Source organism: Pongo abelii, chromosome 7 (genome assembly GCF_028885655.2).
Source record: "Pongo abelii isolate AG06213 chromosome 7, NHGRI_mPonAbe1-v2.0_pri, whole genome shotgun sequence".
Classification (NCBI taxonomy): Eukaryota; Metazoa; Chordata; class Mammalia; order Primates; family Hominidae; genus Pongo; species Pongo abelii.
This window is the reverse complement of record NC_071992.2, coordinates 89,153,714-89,169,089: the sequence shown is the minus strand read 5'-3', so window position 1 is coordinate 89,169,089 and position 15,376 is coordinate 89,153,714. Positions and strand designations below refer to the sequence as shown.

General features: G+C 42.2%; 1 protein-coding gene across 2 annotated transcripts in view; it reads right to left on the bottom strand.

The window, feature by feature from the left end:
* The window catches only part of LY96 (lymphocyte antigen 96), a 48,149-nt gene that overhangs the window by 28,387 nt on the left and 4,386 nt on the right, over window positions 1-15,376 (bottom strand). For both annotated transcript variants that reach the window (XM_063726695.1, XM_002819183.5), the window contains exons 2-3: window positions 6,195-6,284; window positions 396-524 (exon numbers count right to left, since the gene is read on the bottom strand). In XM_063726695.1, coding sequence (XP_063582765.1) covers window positions 396-524; window positions 6,195-6,284 — 219 coding nt within the window. The remainder of the gene's footprint in view (window positions 1-395; window positions 525-6,194; window positions 6,285-15,376) is intronic.

The following is a 15,376-nucleotide window of genomic DNA, read 5'->3' as shown; positions in this document are numbered from 1 at the left end:
GTGGTAATTCCTTTTTTTAATTCATTTTTATTTTTTATTTTTTTATCTCTTGGTGCAAGATCTCTGTAAGGGTCCTAATTTCTGAATGTTATTATTCTGTAAATAATTCCAAGGAGAAATATAAAGGCAGAAGTCACTGAAGAAACCGATGACTGTATAGAAAATCTGGTGTGTTACTATGAAAAATATTAATAATACAAATCATATAAGTGTCATCCTAACAGTTCAAGTATATAGTTATAAAATGTTATTTAAGCTGCTAAAAGTAAAAACTTTGGATCGAAAAAGAATTATTAGCAGAAAAGGAACTTCCCATTTTCAATGTATTTAATTTTCATAACATTTTCATAAAGAATTATTTCCTATTCTAAAAGTAATATGAACTGAATACTTACCTCCCTTCAGAGCTCTGCAAAAAGAGTAATCGTCATCAGATCCTCGGCAGATAACTTCTTTGCGCTTTGGAAGGTTCATGGTATTGACAGTTATATACAGATTGAAATATAATTGCTTTAAATCTCTCCCTTTAAAAGAAAAAATCCCATTAGGCCCTCAAATAGTAGATTCTTTTATACATAGTAATTAACATTTATTGTATAGTTAAAAGGGGCCCTGTGCTTTTCTTACATTATTTCATTTAATCATCACAACTATCTACAAGATGTGTATTATTACTTTTCTTCTGCAGATGAGAAAACTGAAGTTCTGAGAGGACAACTAGTAAATCATAATCAAATACAATGTTCCACGGTAAAACTATGCATGCTCTGCCTAAAAACAGAAGAGCCTTCATAACTTCATTGAGAAAACTATCAAATAAAGACATAAAATGTCTGGTTCTATGGTTCTCCTAGAAAATTCAAAAGAAAAGAAAAGGAAAGGAAGGACAGTGAGACAATCAACTTTCTAGGAGTTCTGATGAAATCTTTCTTGAGAATAAAATAGAATCTTTTCATGAAAAATTAAATGTATGCCTATTTTTTAATTTCCTCATGATCTCCCTATTTCCAACTACCATGAAAAATTCCAGTAATCGGGTATATACCCAAAGGACTATAAATCATGCTGCTATACAGACACATGCACACGTATGTTTATTGCGGCATTATTCACAATAGCAAAGACTTGGAACCATCCCAAATGTCCAACAATGATAGACTGGATTAAGAAAATGTGGCACATATACACCATGGAATACTATGCAGCCATAAAAAATGATGAGTTCACGTCCTTTGTAGGGACATGGATGAAATTGGAAATCATCATTCTCAGTAAACTATCGCAAGAACAAAAAACCAAACACCGCATATTCTCACTCATAGGTGGGAATTGAACAATGAGAACACATGGACACAGGAAGGGGAACATCACACTCTGGGGACTGTTGTGGGGTGGGGGGAGGGGGGAGGGATAGCATTGGGAGATATACCTAATGCTAGATGACGAGTTGGTGGGTGCAGCGCACCAGCATGGCACATGTATACATATGTAACTTACCTGCACATTGTGCACATGTACCATAAAACCTAAAGTATAATAATAATAATAATAATAATAATAAAAGAAAAAAAAAAAAAAAAAAAAAAGAAAAATTCCAGTAATCAATGCATTTTTCTCAACTCTTCCAACTTATTCAGTTGGCCCAAATGAAAAAGATGCACAATCCTTTTCTTTCTTTTCTTTTCTTTTCTTCTTTTTTTTTGAGACAGACTGGAGTGCAGTGGCGTAATCTTGGCTCACTGCAACCTCCGCTGCCCAGGTTCAAGCAATTCTCCTGCCTCAGCCTCCCGAGTAGCTGGGATTACAGGCGCCTGCCACCGTGCCCAGCTAATTTTTGTATTTTTAGTAGAGATGGGGTTTCACCATCTTGGCCAGGCTGGTCTTGAACTCCTGACCTCGTGATCCACCCACCTCAGCCTCCCAAAGTGCTGGGATTACAGGCATGAGCCACCATGCCTGGCCAAAAAAGATGCACAATCCTTTTCATAATGAAAACAATTTTGCAACCACGACCTCACTGAAAATATTTTCCTAGTAAGATCACCATGACTCATTGTAACCATAATCAAAAGACAACTTTTCTAACTTTAATTTGAACTTGGCTATGCTTAACAGAACTGCCTGCTCCCTTCCCTAAACCTTCTTTGGTGTTGGTGCAACCACTCTCTTCCAGGTGTCCTCCAATCTCTCTGACTCCTCTTCCTCAGTCTATTTCATCGACTCCTGGATTTCTCCAGGATCTATCCTCAGTTCTCCTCAGTTTTCACTCTGCACACTCTCTCAGGCCAAGTACCACATAAGGTGACAATTCTCAAGTCAACTTTAGTCTCAGCCTTTCTCCTGAGCATTGATCCCATGTATTTATTCAATATCTCTACTCAAATGTTGCCCAGTTACCTCACCCAACGGGTCTAAAAGTGATTTCCTCCTCTTCATCACCAAGTTGGCACTAGAATTCCCAGTCCCAGTAAATCTTTCTAACCTCCTTTTCATCCCCATTACCGCGCTGCCTTCATGCAGGCCCTCATTGCTCTGAACCTGAAGCACCACCAACTTTCCTAATTTGTCTTCACTTCTCAACTTTCAGGGTAGGGTGTGGAGAAGAATATCATGGGGTCTGTTTCAAACAGTGATCCCATGGCCTACTCCATGGACTTGGGCTTGAACTTCTCCAAAAGCAGTGCTGTGTGTAGAAGTTGAAAGACCATTTTCACAAGGAATTCCTGGAGACACAGAAGCACAAGACAGCACCACTGTGGTGTCCAGTGACAATGCAGGGCAAAGGACCTTCTTCCATTTCTTCGTGAAACACAGCATGATTCCAGTCTTCAATAACTCCAGGAAGGGAAGTCCTGCTTTGACAACTCAATAGTTTACTTTGTGAGAAACTCCTTGGCCTTGGACACCACTGTGGTCATGTTAAGAACACGAACAATGGCAACAATGAGACACCACTTCTGTGGCTCAGCAGGCCGGGGATGTCAATATGGGTGTTGGAGTGAGAGACAAGAAACACGGGCTGGGCGCGGTGGCTCACGCCTGTAATCCTAGCACTTTGAGAGGCTGAGGCGGGCAGATCACCTGAGGTCAGGAGTTCGAGACCGTCCTGGCCAACATGGCGAAACCCCATCTCTGCTAAAAATACAAAAATTAGCTGGGTGCAGTGGCAGGCGCCTGTAATCCCAGCTACTGGGGTGCTGAGGCAGGAGAATCGTTGGAACCCAGGAGGCGAAGGCTGCAGTGAGGCGAGATCACGCCACTGCACTCCAGCCTGGGTGACAGAGTGAGACTCTGTCTCAAAAAAAGAAAAGAAACACGGTGGCTGTCACGTGGTATAAAAGAGGACTATTTTTTAGCTTACCAAAGACAATTCCAGGAACTTCCAGAAATAACCTTGAAGGAAGCTTATGCTCCAGTTTTATTTGTCAATCAGTTAATAATATACAAATAATTTACTAGCAAGGCTATGACATCTCAAAAGATATCATTTCCATTCTCAACCTATTTTTGGTTCAAGTTTGCACTTGTATCTCTTCCTGAATTCAAGCAGAAATGAGGCCATAAAAATAAGATTGATTTCCATGAATGTGGTCTCATACTTTATACCAACATTATAGTATACTCTATGGAAACATAATTGCGCTATAAAAATATGACTGAATAATTATTTTGTTACTGAATTAATATAATTTGTTATATAAATGTCATATTTAGTGAGAAATTATAAAACATTTGTGATGGCCATTGAGGTATGTCCCTCAAATTTCCCTTCAAAAGCAGCTGCTGTGAGGAGAGTAGCTGGCAGACAGCCTGCAGCTGCCGTACCTTCACATCTATCTCAGCACTCAGCCAGAGGCCACCCTCTCGTAGGCTGCTCTTATAATGATCCAGCACTGCAAGGACCCTAGAGCCAGGCTACTCCTGCCTGTCATGGGACTACGACAGTCATTCTGCCCTGGGGCTTCCTATTTTGCCCAGGCCAAGAGTGTCTCAGGGATGCATTCTGGTCTGAGGATTATCCTACTTAATTCTCCTTCCTCCCTACTCTCTTTTCAAAGGTATCAGACCTGCACCCCAATCTGAATTTTCTCCTAGCCTACTCTGGCTTCCTCTCCCCTTTATTGTTCACAAGCGTTTCCTCCCAGAAATCTCTAGCCTAATTCCTTCTTAGTGTCTGCTTTTCAGAGAACTCTAAATGATTTCATACTGTCTTATTATCTTGGCCTGGAAAGATACAACCTGTTTCCTGTGTGTAAAGGCAAGGGATTCACTTGAAAGTGAGATTATTCATTGTGTAAATCATCCTTTATGCCAATTGTGTAGGGGTAAAACCTGCCAACAGACCAGAAAACAGAACCTAGGAAAAAAGAAGAAACTGTAGAGCCTTAGCCAAGCAAAACTTTAGATTATTTATTTTATCTTTGGCCAGGAAAGTGGAGGAAATAGAGTTAATCATCGTTTGCTCTGTGCTGTCACTAAGCCCTGTTGCTATCACTTCACTTATACCATACTATCTGCAGTATACCATATTATCTCCTATTGCACTGATGGATTCCTGAAGATCAAGAGAATGTCTTATTGGCTGGGCACAGTGGCTCGCGCCTGTAATCCCAGCACTTTGGGAGGCCTAGGCGGGTGGATCACTTGAGGTCAGGAGTTCAAGACCAGCCTGGTCAACATGGTGAAATCCCTTCTCTACTAAAAATACAAAAATTAGCCAGGCGTAGTTGTGGGCACCTGTAATCCCAGCTATCCGGGAGGCTGAGGCAGGAGAATGGATTGAACCCGGGAGGCAGAGGCTGCAGTGAGCCAAGATCATGCCACTGTACTCCAGCCTGGGCAACAGACAGAGACTCCATCTCAAAAGAAAAAAAGAGAGAGAGAGAGAGAGAATTCTTATCAATGAATTCACAGTGCCTAGCATGATACTTACAATTTACTAAGCATTTTTTTAGTGAATAAATGAATGCAGATACAGAGTGTCAAAAAAACAGGTTGAACAACTGGAATCATGAAAATTAGAACACAAGTTTGTTGTCTACCATTCCTGGGTTCTCAGTTTTGGGGATTTTGTTGTTGCTGTTTTTCATTTTTCTGGTAAGCCAGAGAACTAAAATCAGGGGGAAAATGTTTAAGCTTATTTATGTAAAACTACTCTGTAAAGTATTAATCTAAAACAAGCTCCAAATCTAAACTAGGTTGTAAATTATGGTGATAATGATGATGATAAAGATTAAAACTAAAGTTTTCTGGGATTCTAGAGCTTACAGGCAATAAACAATGTTGGGTAACTGGTAGGAGAGGAAAAAGTTTTGTGTCTGCACAGAGGCTGAGATACAGCCCCATGCTATCACCCCACCTGCGTTAGTTTTTTCTAAGCTGATAACAAGCAAAGTCATAGAGAGGAAAACCAAGACACAACACAAAGCAAAACAAAACACATGGCCTTCTGTCATCCCATTATTACTGTATTTTTCTCTAGAAAGACCATCTTTAAAAAATATTAAAGTCCTGGCTTGCTCACACACAGATCTTTGACTAATGGAAACCCAATATTACTTATAGCTAATGATTGACGAAAGATATACCTGTAAGATTGTTGGACAGCTGAAGTTATTTCCATTTCTACCCACATGTTCTTGTGTAATCCTCTCCCAATAGTATGGGCTAGCCTAGTGACTTGCTTCTAACCAATAGAACACAGCAAAGATGATGGAGTGCTACTTCCATGATTATGCTATGTAAGATTGTGACTTGCCTAGTTAGCTGACTGTCCCCCTTGCTGGCTTTGAAAAAGCAAGCAGCCATATTGCAAATGCCCATGTGGTAGGGAACTGACGGGTGGCCAACAGCCAGCAAGGGACTGAATACTAACAACTGAATACTGACAACAGCTACGTGAGCTTAGAAGTATATATTTCCTAGTTGAGCCTCAGAAGGGACTCCAGCCTGGCAAACACCTTGATTGTAGCCTTATGGGAGACCTTGAAACAGACACAGGTAAGCCATGCCCAGAATACTGATCAACAAAGATGATGAGATAATAAAGGTGTGCTGTGTTAAGCCACAAAGATCGTGGTAATTTGTTACGTAGCAATAGATAACGAATACAAGTATATTTGAAAAACAATCATTTATCACTGATATTTCTTAACTCCTTTGATTGGTCTATAAAAGCAAAAATTTGAACTTACTTGGAATGTAGAAAATGTGCAACAATCCTTTGGATCCTTTCAATTCTATACACGGGTTAATATTAATTGAAATTGGGTATTGCATTTTATCTAAAAGCAATAAAGATAATGTCAATAAATTACTACAAATCATCTCCAATAAGTATAGTATTCTGAATATCAGCCTTTTAAGATGAATCTTGCATTAAAATTATAAAATAAGAAAAATTGATGATGATTGAAAATATCTCCCCAGAAGAATGACATCAGCAACGTGGCAGAATCAGAAGCCCTGAACTCTTCTTGCCTCCACTAACACAACAATTTACAGAAAAATTCCGTTTATGAGAAATCAAACTAATTGAAAGACTCCTGCACCCAAGGAGAACACAAAACCAGATTCAACAAAGCCAGTAGGGAGACTTGGGACATTCTCTAACCAGAGGTTATTACCCTGGTGTGGTGTCATACAATCAGGAAGAGACCCCCCCGACCAGCTCCTAGCTCCACCCATGGGAGGATAGAAGTTGTTTCACATGTCCAGGACCCCAACTTTTTCACAAGGGCTCCCCAGAGGACTGGCTCCTGTCTTGCCAGTCTTGAAGCTCTGATGAGTCTGGCACAGTCTACCACCCAGGGGAGAATAAAGGCAGTGGCTTGCACAGATAGGCATCACTAATCCTCCCCTCTGCTCAGCACAGAGTGAGCAGATGAAAAATCTTAGCTCTCAGCTTTCTCCTGGGGAGGGAAAGAGTTAATCCATGCATCCAGCATCCCAATTTCTCTGGGGATTCCCAAAGAACTTACATCTTTCTCATCAGTCCTAGAGTTCTGACAGGTCTGGCATAGTCTCTAGCTGCCTGGCAGGGGAATGGAAAAAGCAGCTTGGGCTGGTAGATGCCACAGTTCCCTCCACCACCCCATCTCTGGCTCAGCACAGAATAGGTGGACAAAAAAACACAGCTGCCTGCATCTCCCTGAAGTGAGAAAGAGTTGGTAGAGGACCCTGGAATCTCTAACCAGGCTAATAGTGAAGTGGGAAATTAAAGAAAGAAAGAAAAAGAAAATTAAAAAGAGAAAGAAATAAGCTTTTCTGTATTAGGCTGACTCATCTCAAAGGCAGTAGCAGGCAAGGCCCAGACCCAGGAAAAGTCTTGATAAACACTATCTGAGAAGATAGGACACAAAGGAATGTGCTCTGGAGACTCTCCCAGCACTCCCTCAACATAGGGAGAGGAAAAACAAATTTTCCTTTCTTTTATGATATGAGTTTATAGATTCTTGTTCTCTCTAACTAGAAACTTCAAGTATTCTGTTTTACCTAAGAAGTACAGCGAAGGTCGTGAGAAGCCTGAGCAGGCCTGAACTACAGCCGTCTGGGCACCATGGTGAAGGTTATGAGATAAACCAGTGCAAGGCTCTTTTGAGCAAAACCTAGATAACAGACATCTGGGTTGCACAGCAATGTTCATGTATAGTCCTGAGTTATGAACCTGTCACAATTGGATTAATTGTTCCACCTCTGTATCCTTGCTTTCATGCCACTGTAAGCCTGCTTCAAGCTAGCCCACCCCCTTTTAGAAGTGTGTATAAAAGTCAAGTGCTGTCCTTGTTCAGGGCCCAGTTTTTGGATTTTAAGTCCACTGGGTCTGAGTGCATTCAATAAAGATCCTCTTGCTTTCCCCAAGGTCTCTCTCGTCCTCCTGATTCCCACAACAATAGGTGTGGGTATGTTCCTGTGTGAGACCAATTTGTGAAGACTGAAAAAGATGTCTGCTTTGTAATGTGTAAATGCCAAACAGAGAGACAAGGAAAATGAAAGATCAGGCAAAGATGTTTCAAACAAAGGAGGAAGACAAATCTTCCTCACTTACACTAAGGAAATGAAGTTATATGATTTACCTGACAGACAATTTAAAATACCTCTCATAAAGATGCTCACTGAGGTCAAGAGAACAATACATGAATGCAGTGAGAATTTCAACAAGAAGAAAGAAAACATTTAAAGGACCACACAGAAATCATGGAGCTGGAGGCTGGGCACGGTGACTCATGCCTGTAATCCCAGCACTCTGGGAGGCCGAGGTGGGCGGATCACCTGAGGTCAGGAGTTCTAGACCAGCCTGGCCAACATGGTGAAACCCCATCTCTATGAAAAAAAATACAAAAATTAGCTGGGCGTGGTGGCATGTGCCTGTAATCCTAGCTACTTGGGAGGCTGAGGCTGGAGAATCACTTGAACCCAGGAGGCGGAGGTTGCAGTGAGCCGAGATTGTGCCACTACACTCCAGCCTGGGCAACAGAACAAGACTCTGTCTCAAAAAAAAAAAAAAAAAAGAAATCAGGGAGCTGAGGAACACAATAACTTAACTAAAAAGTTCACTGGAGGGGTTCAGCAGCAGACTAGACCAAGTAGATGAAAGGATCAGTGAACTCAGAGAGAGGTCACTGGAAAAGAATTCAATCAGAGGAACAAAAGGAAAAAATAATTTAAAAGAGTGAAGAAAACTTAAGGTAATGGTGAGACACCACCAACCAGAACCATATATGCGTTATGAGAGTTCCAGAAGTGGAAGAAAAAAAGAACAGACTACAGAAAGTTTATTCAAAGAAATAATGGTTATAATCCCAGCTACTCAGGAGGCTGAGGCATGAGAATCAGTTGAGCCTGGGAGGCAGAGGTTGCAGTGAGCCGAGATCATGCCACTGCACTCCAGCCTGGATGAAAGAGCAAGACTCTGTCTCAAAAAGAAAGAAAAAGAAAGAAAGAGAGAGAGAGAGAAAGAAAGGAGGGAGGGAGGGAGGGAGGGAGGGAGGGAGGGAGGGAGGGAGGGAGGGAGGGAGGGAAGGAAGGAAGGAAGGAAGGAAGGAAGGAAGGAAGGAAGGAAGGAAGGAAGGAAGGAAGGAAGGAAGGAAGGAAGGAAGGAAGGAAGGGTTGAAAACTTCCCAAATCTAGGGAAGAAAATGGAAATACAAATCCAAGAAGCCCAATGAAATAGTTTTGTTTGTTGGTTTGTTTTTAAATATGGCGGTCTGCTCTGTCACACAAGCTGGAGTACAGTGATGCAATCATAGCTCATTGCAGCTTCTAACTCCTGGGCTCAAGTGATCCTCTTGCCGATAGCTGAGACTACAGGTGCATACTACCACACTCAGCTAATTTCTTTTTTTTTTTTTGTAGAGGTGAGGTCTCACTATGTTGCCCAGGCTGGTCTTGAACTCCTGGACTCAAGTGATCTTCCTGCCTCAGCATCCCAAAATGTTGGCATTACAGGCATAAGTCACCACATGTGGCCTGTTTTTTGTTTTGTTTTTAATTAAAAAAAATTTGTAGAGGCCAAGTGTGCTGGCTCATGCCTGTAAGCCCAGCACTTTGGGAGGCCAAGGTGGACCGATGGTTTGAGGTCAGGAGTTCAAGACCAGCCTGGCCAACATAGCAAAACCCCATTTCCACAAAAAATACAAAAATTATCTGAGCATGTCAGCACAGCATGTGCCTGTCATCCCAGCTATTCGGGAGGCTGAGGCACAAGAATCACTCAAACCCAGGATGTGGAGGTTGCAGTGAACTGAGATCACACCTCTGCACTCCAGCCTGTATGACAGAGCAAGACTGTCTCAAAAAAAAAAAAAAAAAAAAATTTTTTTTTTTTTTTAGAGATAGAGGCTTTCTTTGTTGCCCAGGCTGGTCTCCAACTCCTAAAGTGTAGAGTTGTTATATGTGATTCAATTTAAGTTGTTATTAGCTTAAAACAGACTGTCATAACTATAAGGTGTTGCTGTGGTTTGAATGCATTCCCTGAAGTTCATGCATTGGAAATTTAATCCCCAATGCAAGAGTGTTGAGGGGTGGAACCTCCAAGAGGTGGTCAGTTCATGAGGGCTCTGCCCTTGTGAATGAATTAATGCTGTTGTTGCAGGAGTGGATTAGTTATTGTGGGTGTGGATTCCTGATGAAAGGATGAGTATAGCCTCCTTCCCCACCCCTGACAAGTGCCCTTTTGGCCTTCTGCCCTTCTGCCATGAGATGCAGCAAGAAGACCATTGCTAGATGCAATGCCTCAATGTTGGATTTCTCAACAACCAGAACCATAAGCCAAATAAATTTCTGTTTATTATAAATTACCCAGTCTTATGTATTCTGTTATAGCAGCAAAAAACAGATGAAGATAGAAAATTGGTGCCAGAGAGGTGAGGTGTTGCTATAACAGGTACCTAAAAATATGGAAGCAGCTTTGAAACTGGATAATAGGCAGAGGCTGGAAGAGTTTGGAGGAACAGGCTAGAAAAAAGTCCATATTGCCATGAACAGAGCATTAAGGGCAATTCTGATGCGGGCTCAGAAGAAGGGAAGAAATATAGGGAAAGTGTGGAAATTCCTAGCAATTACTTAAGTGGTCATAATCAGAATGTTGGTAGAAATGTGGAGGGTAAAGGCAATTCTGATGAGGCCTCAGACACAAATGAAAAATAGGTATTGGAAACTGCAGTAAAGGCCATCCTTGCTACACAGTTGCAAAGAACTTGATGGACTTGTGTCTGTTCCCTAAAACTGTGTGAAAAGTGGAACTTAAGAGCAAGGATCTACACTATCTGGTAGAAGAAATAGATAAGCAGGAAAGTGCTCAAGGTGCTGCATGGCTTCTTTTGGCCACTTATAGTAAAATTCAATGACAAAATTAGTATGGATAGAAGGGAGCCAAGTGTTCTTCTACATCAAGACAATGGGAGAATGACCTGAAAGGCATTTCATAGATCATTAAGATAGGCTAGGACTTTGAGGACAAGGTCATATGTGAAAAACCCACAGTCAACATCATACTCAATGGTGAAAAACTGAAAGGTTTTCCTTTAAGATCAGGAACAAGGCAGTGATGTCCATTCTCACCACTCTTGGTCAACATAGTACTAGAAGTCCTAGCCACAGCAATTAGTCAAGAAAAAAAAAAGGCATCCAAATTGGAAGGGAAGAAGTAAAATTATCTTTTTGCAGATGACATAGTCTTATATATAGAAATCCCTAAAGACTTCATTAAAAATTGTTACAGCTGGCTGGACATGGTGGCTCATGCCTATAATCTCAGCACCTTGGGAGGCAGAGGTGGAAGGATCACATAAGGCCAGGAGTTCAAGACTAGCCTGGGCAACATAAAAAGACCCTGTCTCTATTACAAACTTTAAAAAATTTTAAAGAAAATAAAAATGTAAAAAGGTTGTTAGAACTAATAAATGAATTCTGCAAAATTGCAGGGAATAAAATGAACCTACAAAAATCAGTAATGTTACTATATACTGTCAACAAGCTATCAGGCCTGGTGCAGTGGCTCACACCTGTAACCCCAGGACTTTGGGAGGCCAAGAGAGCAGAATCGCTTGAGTCCAGGAATTCAAGACCAGCCTGGACAACATGGCAAAACCCCGTCCGTACAAAAAATACAAAAATTAGCTGGATGTGATGGTGCATACCTGTAGCTACGCAGGAGGCTGAGGTGGGAGGATCACTTGAGCCCAGAAGGTCAAGACAGCAGTGAGCCAAGATTGTGCCACTGCTCTCCATCCTGGGCAACAGATTGAGACTTTGTTTCAAAAAAATTAAAATTGCCAGGTGTGGTGGCTCACACCTGTAATCCCAACATTTTGGGAGGCCGAGGAGGGTGGATCACCTGAGGTCAGGAGTGTGAGACCAGCCTGGCCAACATGGTAAAATCCCATCTCTACTAAAAATAAAAAATTAGCCAGGTGTGGTGGTGGGTGCCTGTTGTCCCAACTACTCGGGAGGCTGAAGCATGAGAATTGCTTGAGCCCAAGAGGTGGAGGCTACAATGAACTGAGATCACGCCACTGCATTCCAGCCTGGGCAACAGAGCAAGACTCTGCCTCAAAAAAAAAAATTATAACAAGCTATCTGGAAAAGAAATTAGAAAAACAATCAAATTTACAATAGTACTGGAGGAATACAATAAACTTCACTAAGAAAGTTAAAGACTTGTATAGTAAAAACAATAAAATAAATTGATCAAAGAAATTAACAGGACAAAAAGAAACAGAAAGATATCCCTTGCTCATAGATTGGAAGACAATGTTGCTAAAATGTTCATACCATTCAAAGTGTCCTACAGATCCAGATTTGAAGCAATCTCTATCAAAATCCTAATGGCATTTTTTTTTTTTTTTTGAGAGAGAGAGAGACAGGATTTCACTCTGTCACCCCGGATAAAGTGTAGTGGCACAATCATAGCTCAGGGCAACCTCAAACTCCTGGGCTCAAGTGATCCTCCCACCTCAGTCTCCTGAGTAGCTAGTACTACAGGTGCATGCCACCACATCCAGTGAATTTTTTTTTTTTTCATTTTTTTGTAGAGATGGGGCCTCACTATATTGCTTAGGCTGGTCTTGAACTCCTGGCCTCAAGTGATCCTCTCACTTCAGCCTCTCAAAGCACTAGGATTATAGGCATGAGACACCATGCCTGGCACCAATGACATTTTTTACAGAACTAGAAAAAAATAACTATAACATGTATACAGAATTTGTGATATTGTGATATAATAAGAAATATATATTTTGTCTCTGCCCCAGTTTCTGGCACAGAGATCCTAAAACCCTTGTAGTTTACAGAACAATGGGAGTGGTAAGAGAATTTTTTGTCATAACATTTGGTTTTTGATCCCAATTTCTTGCCCAGAGCTTCTAGTCCCTTGGACTGTCCTGGGCAATAGCAGCATCTTTTTTTCTAATGGTAACTCTTGGTGGGTTCCTGGATAAGGGCCAGTTACAAGAAAGACCAAGCCATGATGAGAGGCTTGGAACTTTTAGCCCCACCTCCCATCCTGCAGGAAGGGGAGAGGGGCTACAGACAGAGTTAACATTCGGTTATGCCTACATGATGAACCCCGCCATAAAAATTTCTGAACGACAGGGTTAGGAGAGCTTCTGGGTTGATGAACACATGGAGATGCTAGGAGGATGGTGCGACCAGAGAGGACATGGACACTCTGGTCCCCTTATCCTGCACCTTACCTTATGTATCTCTTTCATCTGGCTATTCGTCTGTATCCTTTGTATTAATAATATCCTTTATAATAAACCAGTAAACATAAATGAGTGTTTCCTTATGTTCTGAGAGCTAGTCTAACAATGATCAAACCCAAGAAAGGGGAACCTCCAATTTATAGCCAGTGAGAACCACAGGTGTCAACCTAGGGCTTGCACATGGCATCTGATGTGGGAAGAAAACTTGTGGGAAGGACCCCCTGATGGTTGGGATCTGACTGTAACTCTAGGTAGTGTTAGTATTGCTTCAAGATCCTGAGGAGCCTTGGAGGTCTTGGTATAAAGTTGAGATTTCACTCTAATTGTAGTGAAAAGCTACTGGAGGATTTTCAGCAGGAGGGGTCACATTATCTAACTTATTTTCATTTTGCAAAGATCTCTCTGGCCTCTGTGTCAAGAATAGATTGTATGGTGGCAAGAACTGAAGCAGAGGGAGGGCAATTTAAGAGGTTTTTGTAGAGGCCAAGGAGAAACAAATGTGGCATGAGTGTTAGAGAGCAGTGAGAAGCACTTGGATATAGAATAGAATCTGGAGATCATGAAAACAGGAATGACTAATACAATAATGTAATAGGTGAGGGAAAGAGATACTTAAGGATACTTCTGGTTTGGGGCCTAACGAATTAGGTGGATGATGAGATGGAGAAGACTTAGACAGAAACAGGTTTAAGGCCAGGCATGGTGTCTCATGCCTGTAATCCCAACACGTTGGGAGGCCAAGGCAGGCTGATCACCTAAAATCAGGAGTTCAAGATCAGCCTGGTCTCTACTAAAAAGTACAGACCGGGCATGGTGGCTCATGCCTGTAATCCCAGCACTTTGGGAGGCCCAGGCGGGTGGATTGCCTGAGGTCAGAAGTTCGAGACCAGCCTGACCAACATGATGAAACCCCGTCTCTACTAAAAACACAAAAATTAGCCGGGCATGGCGGTGCACGCCTGTAATCCCTGCTACTCAGAAGGCTGAGGCAGGAGAATCGCTTCATGCCAACCCAGGAGGCAGAGACTGCTGTGAGCCAAGATCGCGCCACTGCACTCCAGCCTGGGTGACAGAGCAAGACCCCATCTCAAAAAAATAAATCCCATCCCAAAAAAAATACAAAAATTAGCCAGGACCAGGCACAGTGGCTCACACCTGTAATTCCAGCACTTTAGGAGGCCAAGGTGGGTGGATCATTTGAGGTCAGGAGTTCAAGACCAGCCTGACCAACATGGTGAAACCCCATCTCTACTAAAAACGAAAAAAATAGCCAGGCATGGTGATGCATGCCTGTAGTCCCAGCTACTTGGGAGGCTGAGGCACGAAAATTGCTTGAACCTGGGAAGTTGCAATGAGCTGAGATCGCGCCACTGCACTCCAGCCTGGGTGACACAGCAAGACTCTGTCTCAGAAAAAAGGAAGGAAGGAAGGAAGGAAGGAAGGAAGGAAGGAAGGAAGGAAGGAAGGAAGGAAGGAAGGAAGGAAGGAAGGAAGGAAGGAAGGAAGGAAGGAAGGAAGGAAGGAAGGAAGGAAGGAAGGAAGGAAGGAAGGAAGGAAGGAAGGAAGGAAGGAAGGAAGGAAGGAACAGGTTTTAGGCCTAGTGTGGTGGAACATGCATGTAATTCCAGCACTTTGGAAGGCCAAGGCAGGAGAATCACTTGAGCCCAGGGGTTGGGACTGGCCTGGGCAGCACAGCAAGACACTGTCTCTACAAAAAATTTAAAAATTAGCCAGGTTCGGTCTTGCTCTGTTGCCCAGACTGGAGTACAGTGGCACAAACATGGCTCACTGCAGCCTTGACCTCCTGGGCTCAAGCTATCCTCCTGTCTCGGCCTCCTGAGTAGCTGGGCTATACTACTGGTGAGTGCCATCACATCTGGCTGGCCATCCTGATTTAAAATGCAACCCCCTATCTTCTCCATCTTTGCATCTTTGCACCCTCTACCCCGCACCCCCCAGCCTTATTTTTCTTTCACAGCAATTACCACCATCTGACATGCTGAATATTTTACTGAATCCATAAGGGCAGGGACTTTTGTCTTTGTTGTTAATTCACTTATCTCCTCAGTTCCTAGAGTAGGTGCATGCTAAATGCTCAGAGAATATTGGTTTCATTAAATAATCTATTAATTCCTTGGATTTTCTAACCATCTGTAGCAAAAAATAAATAA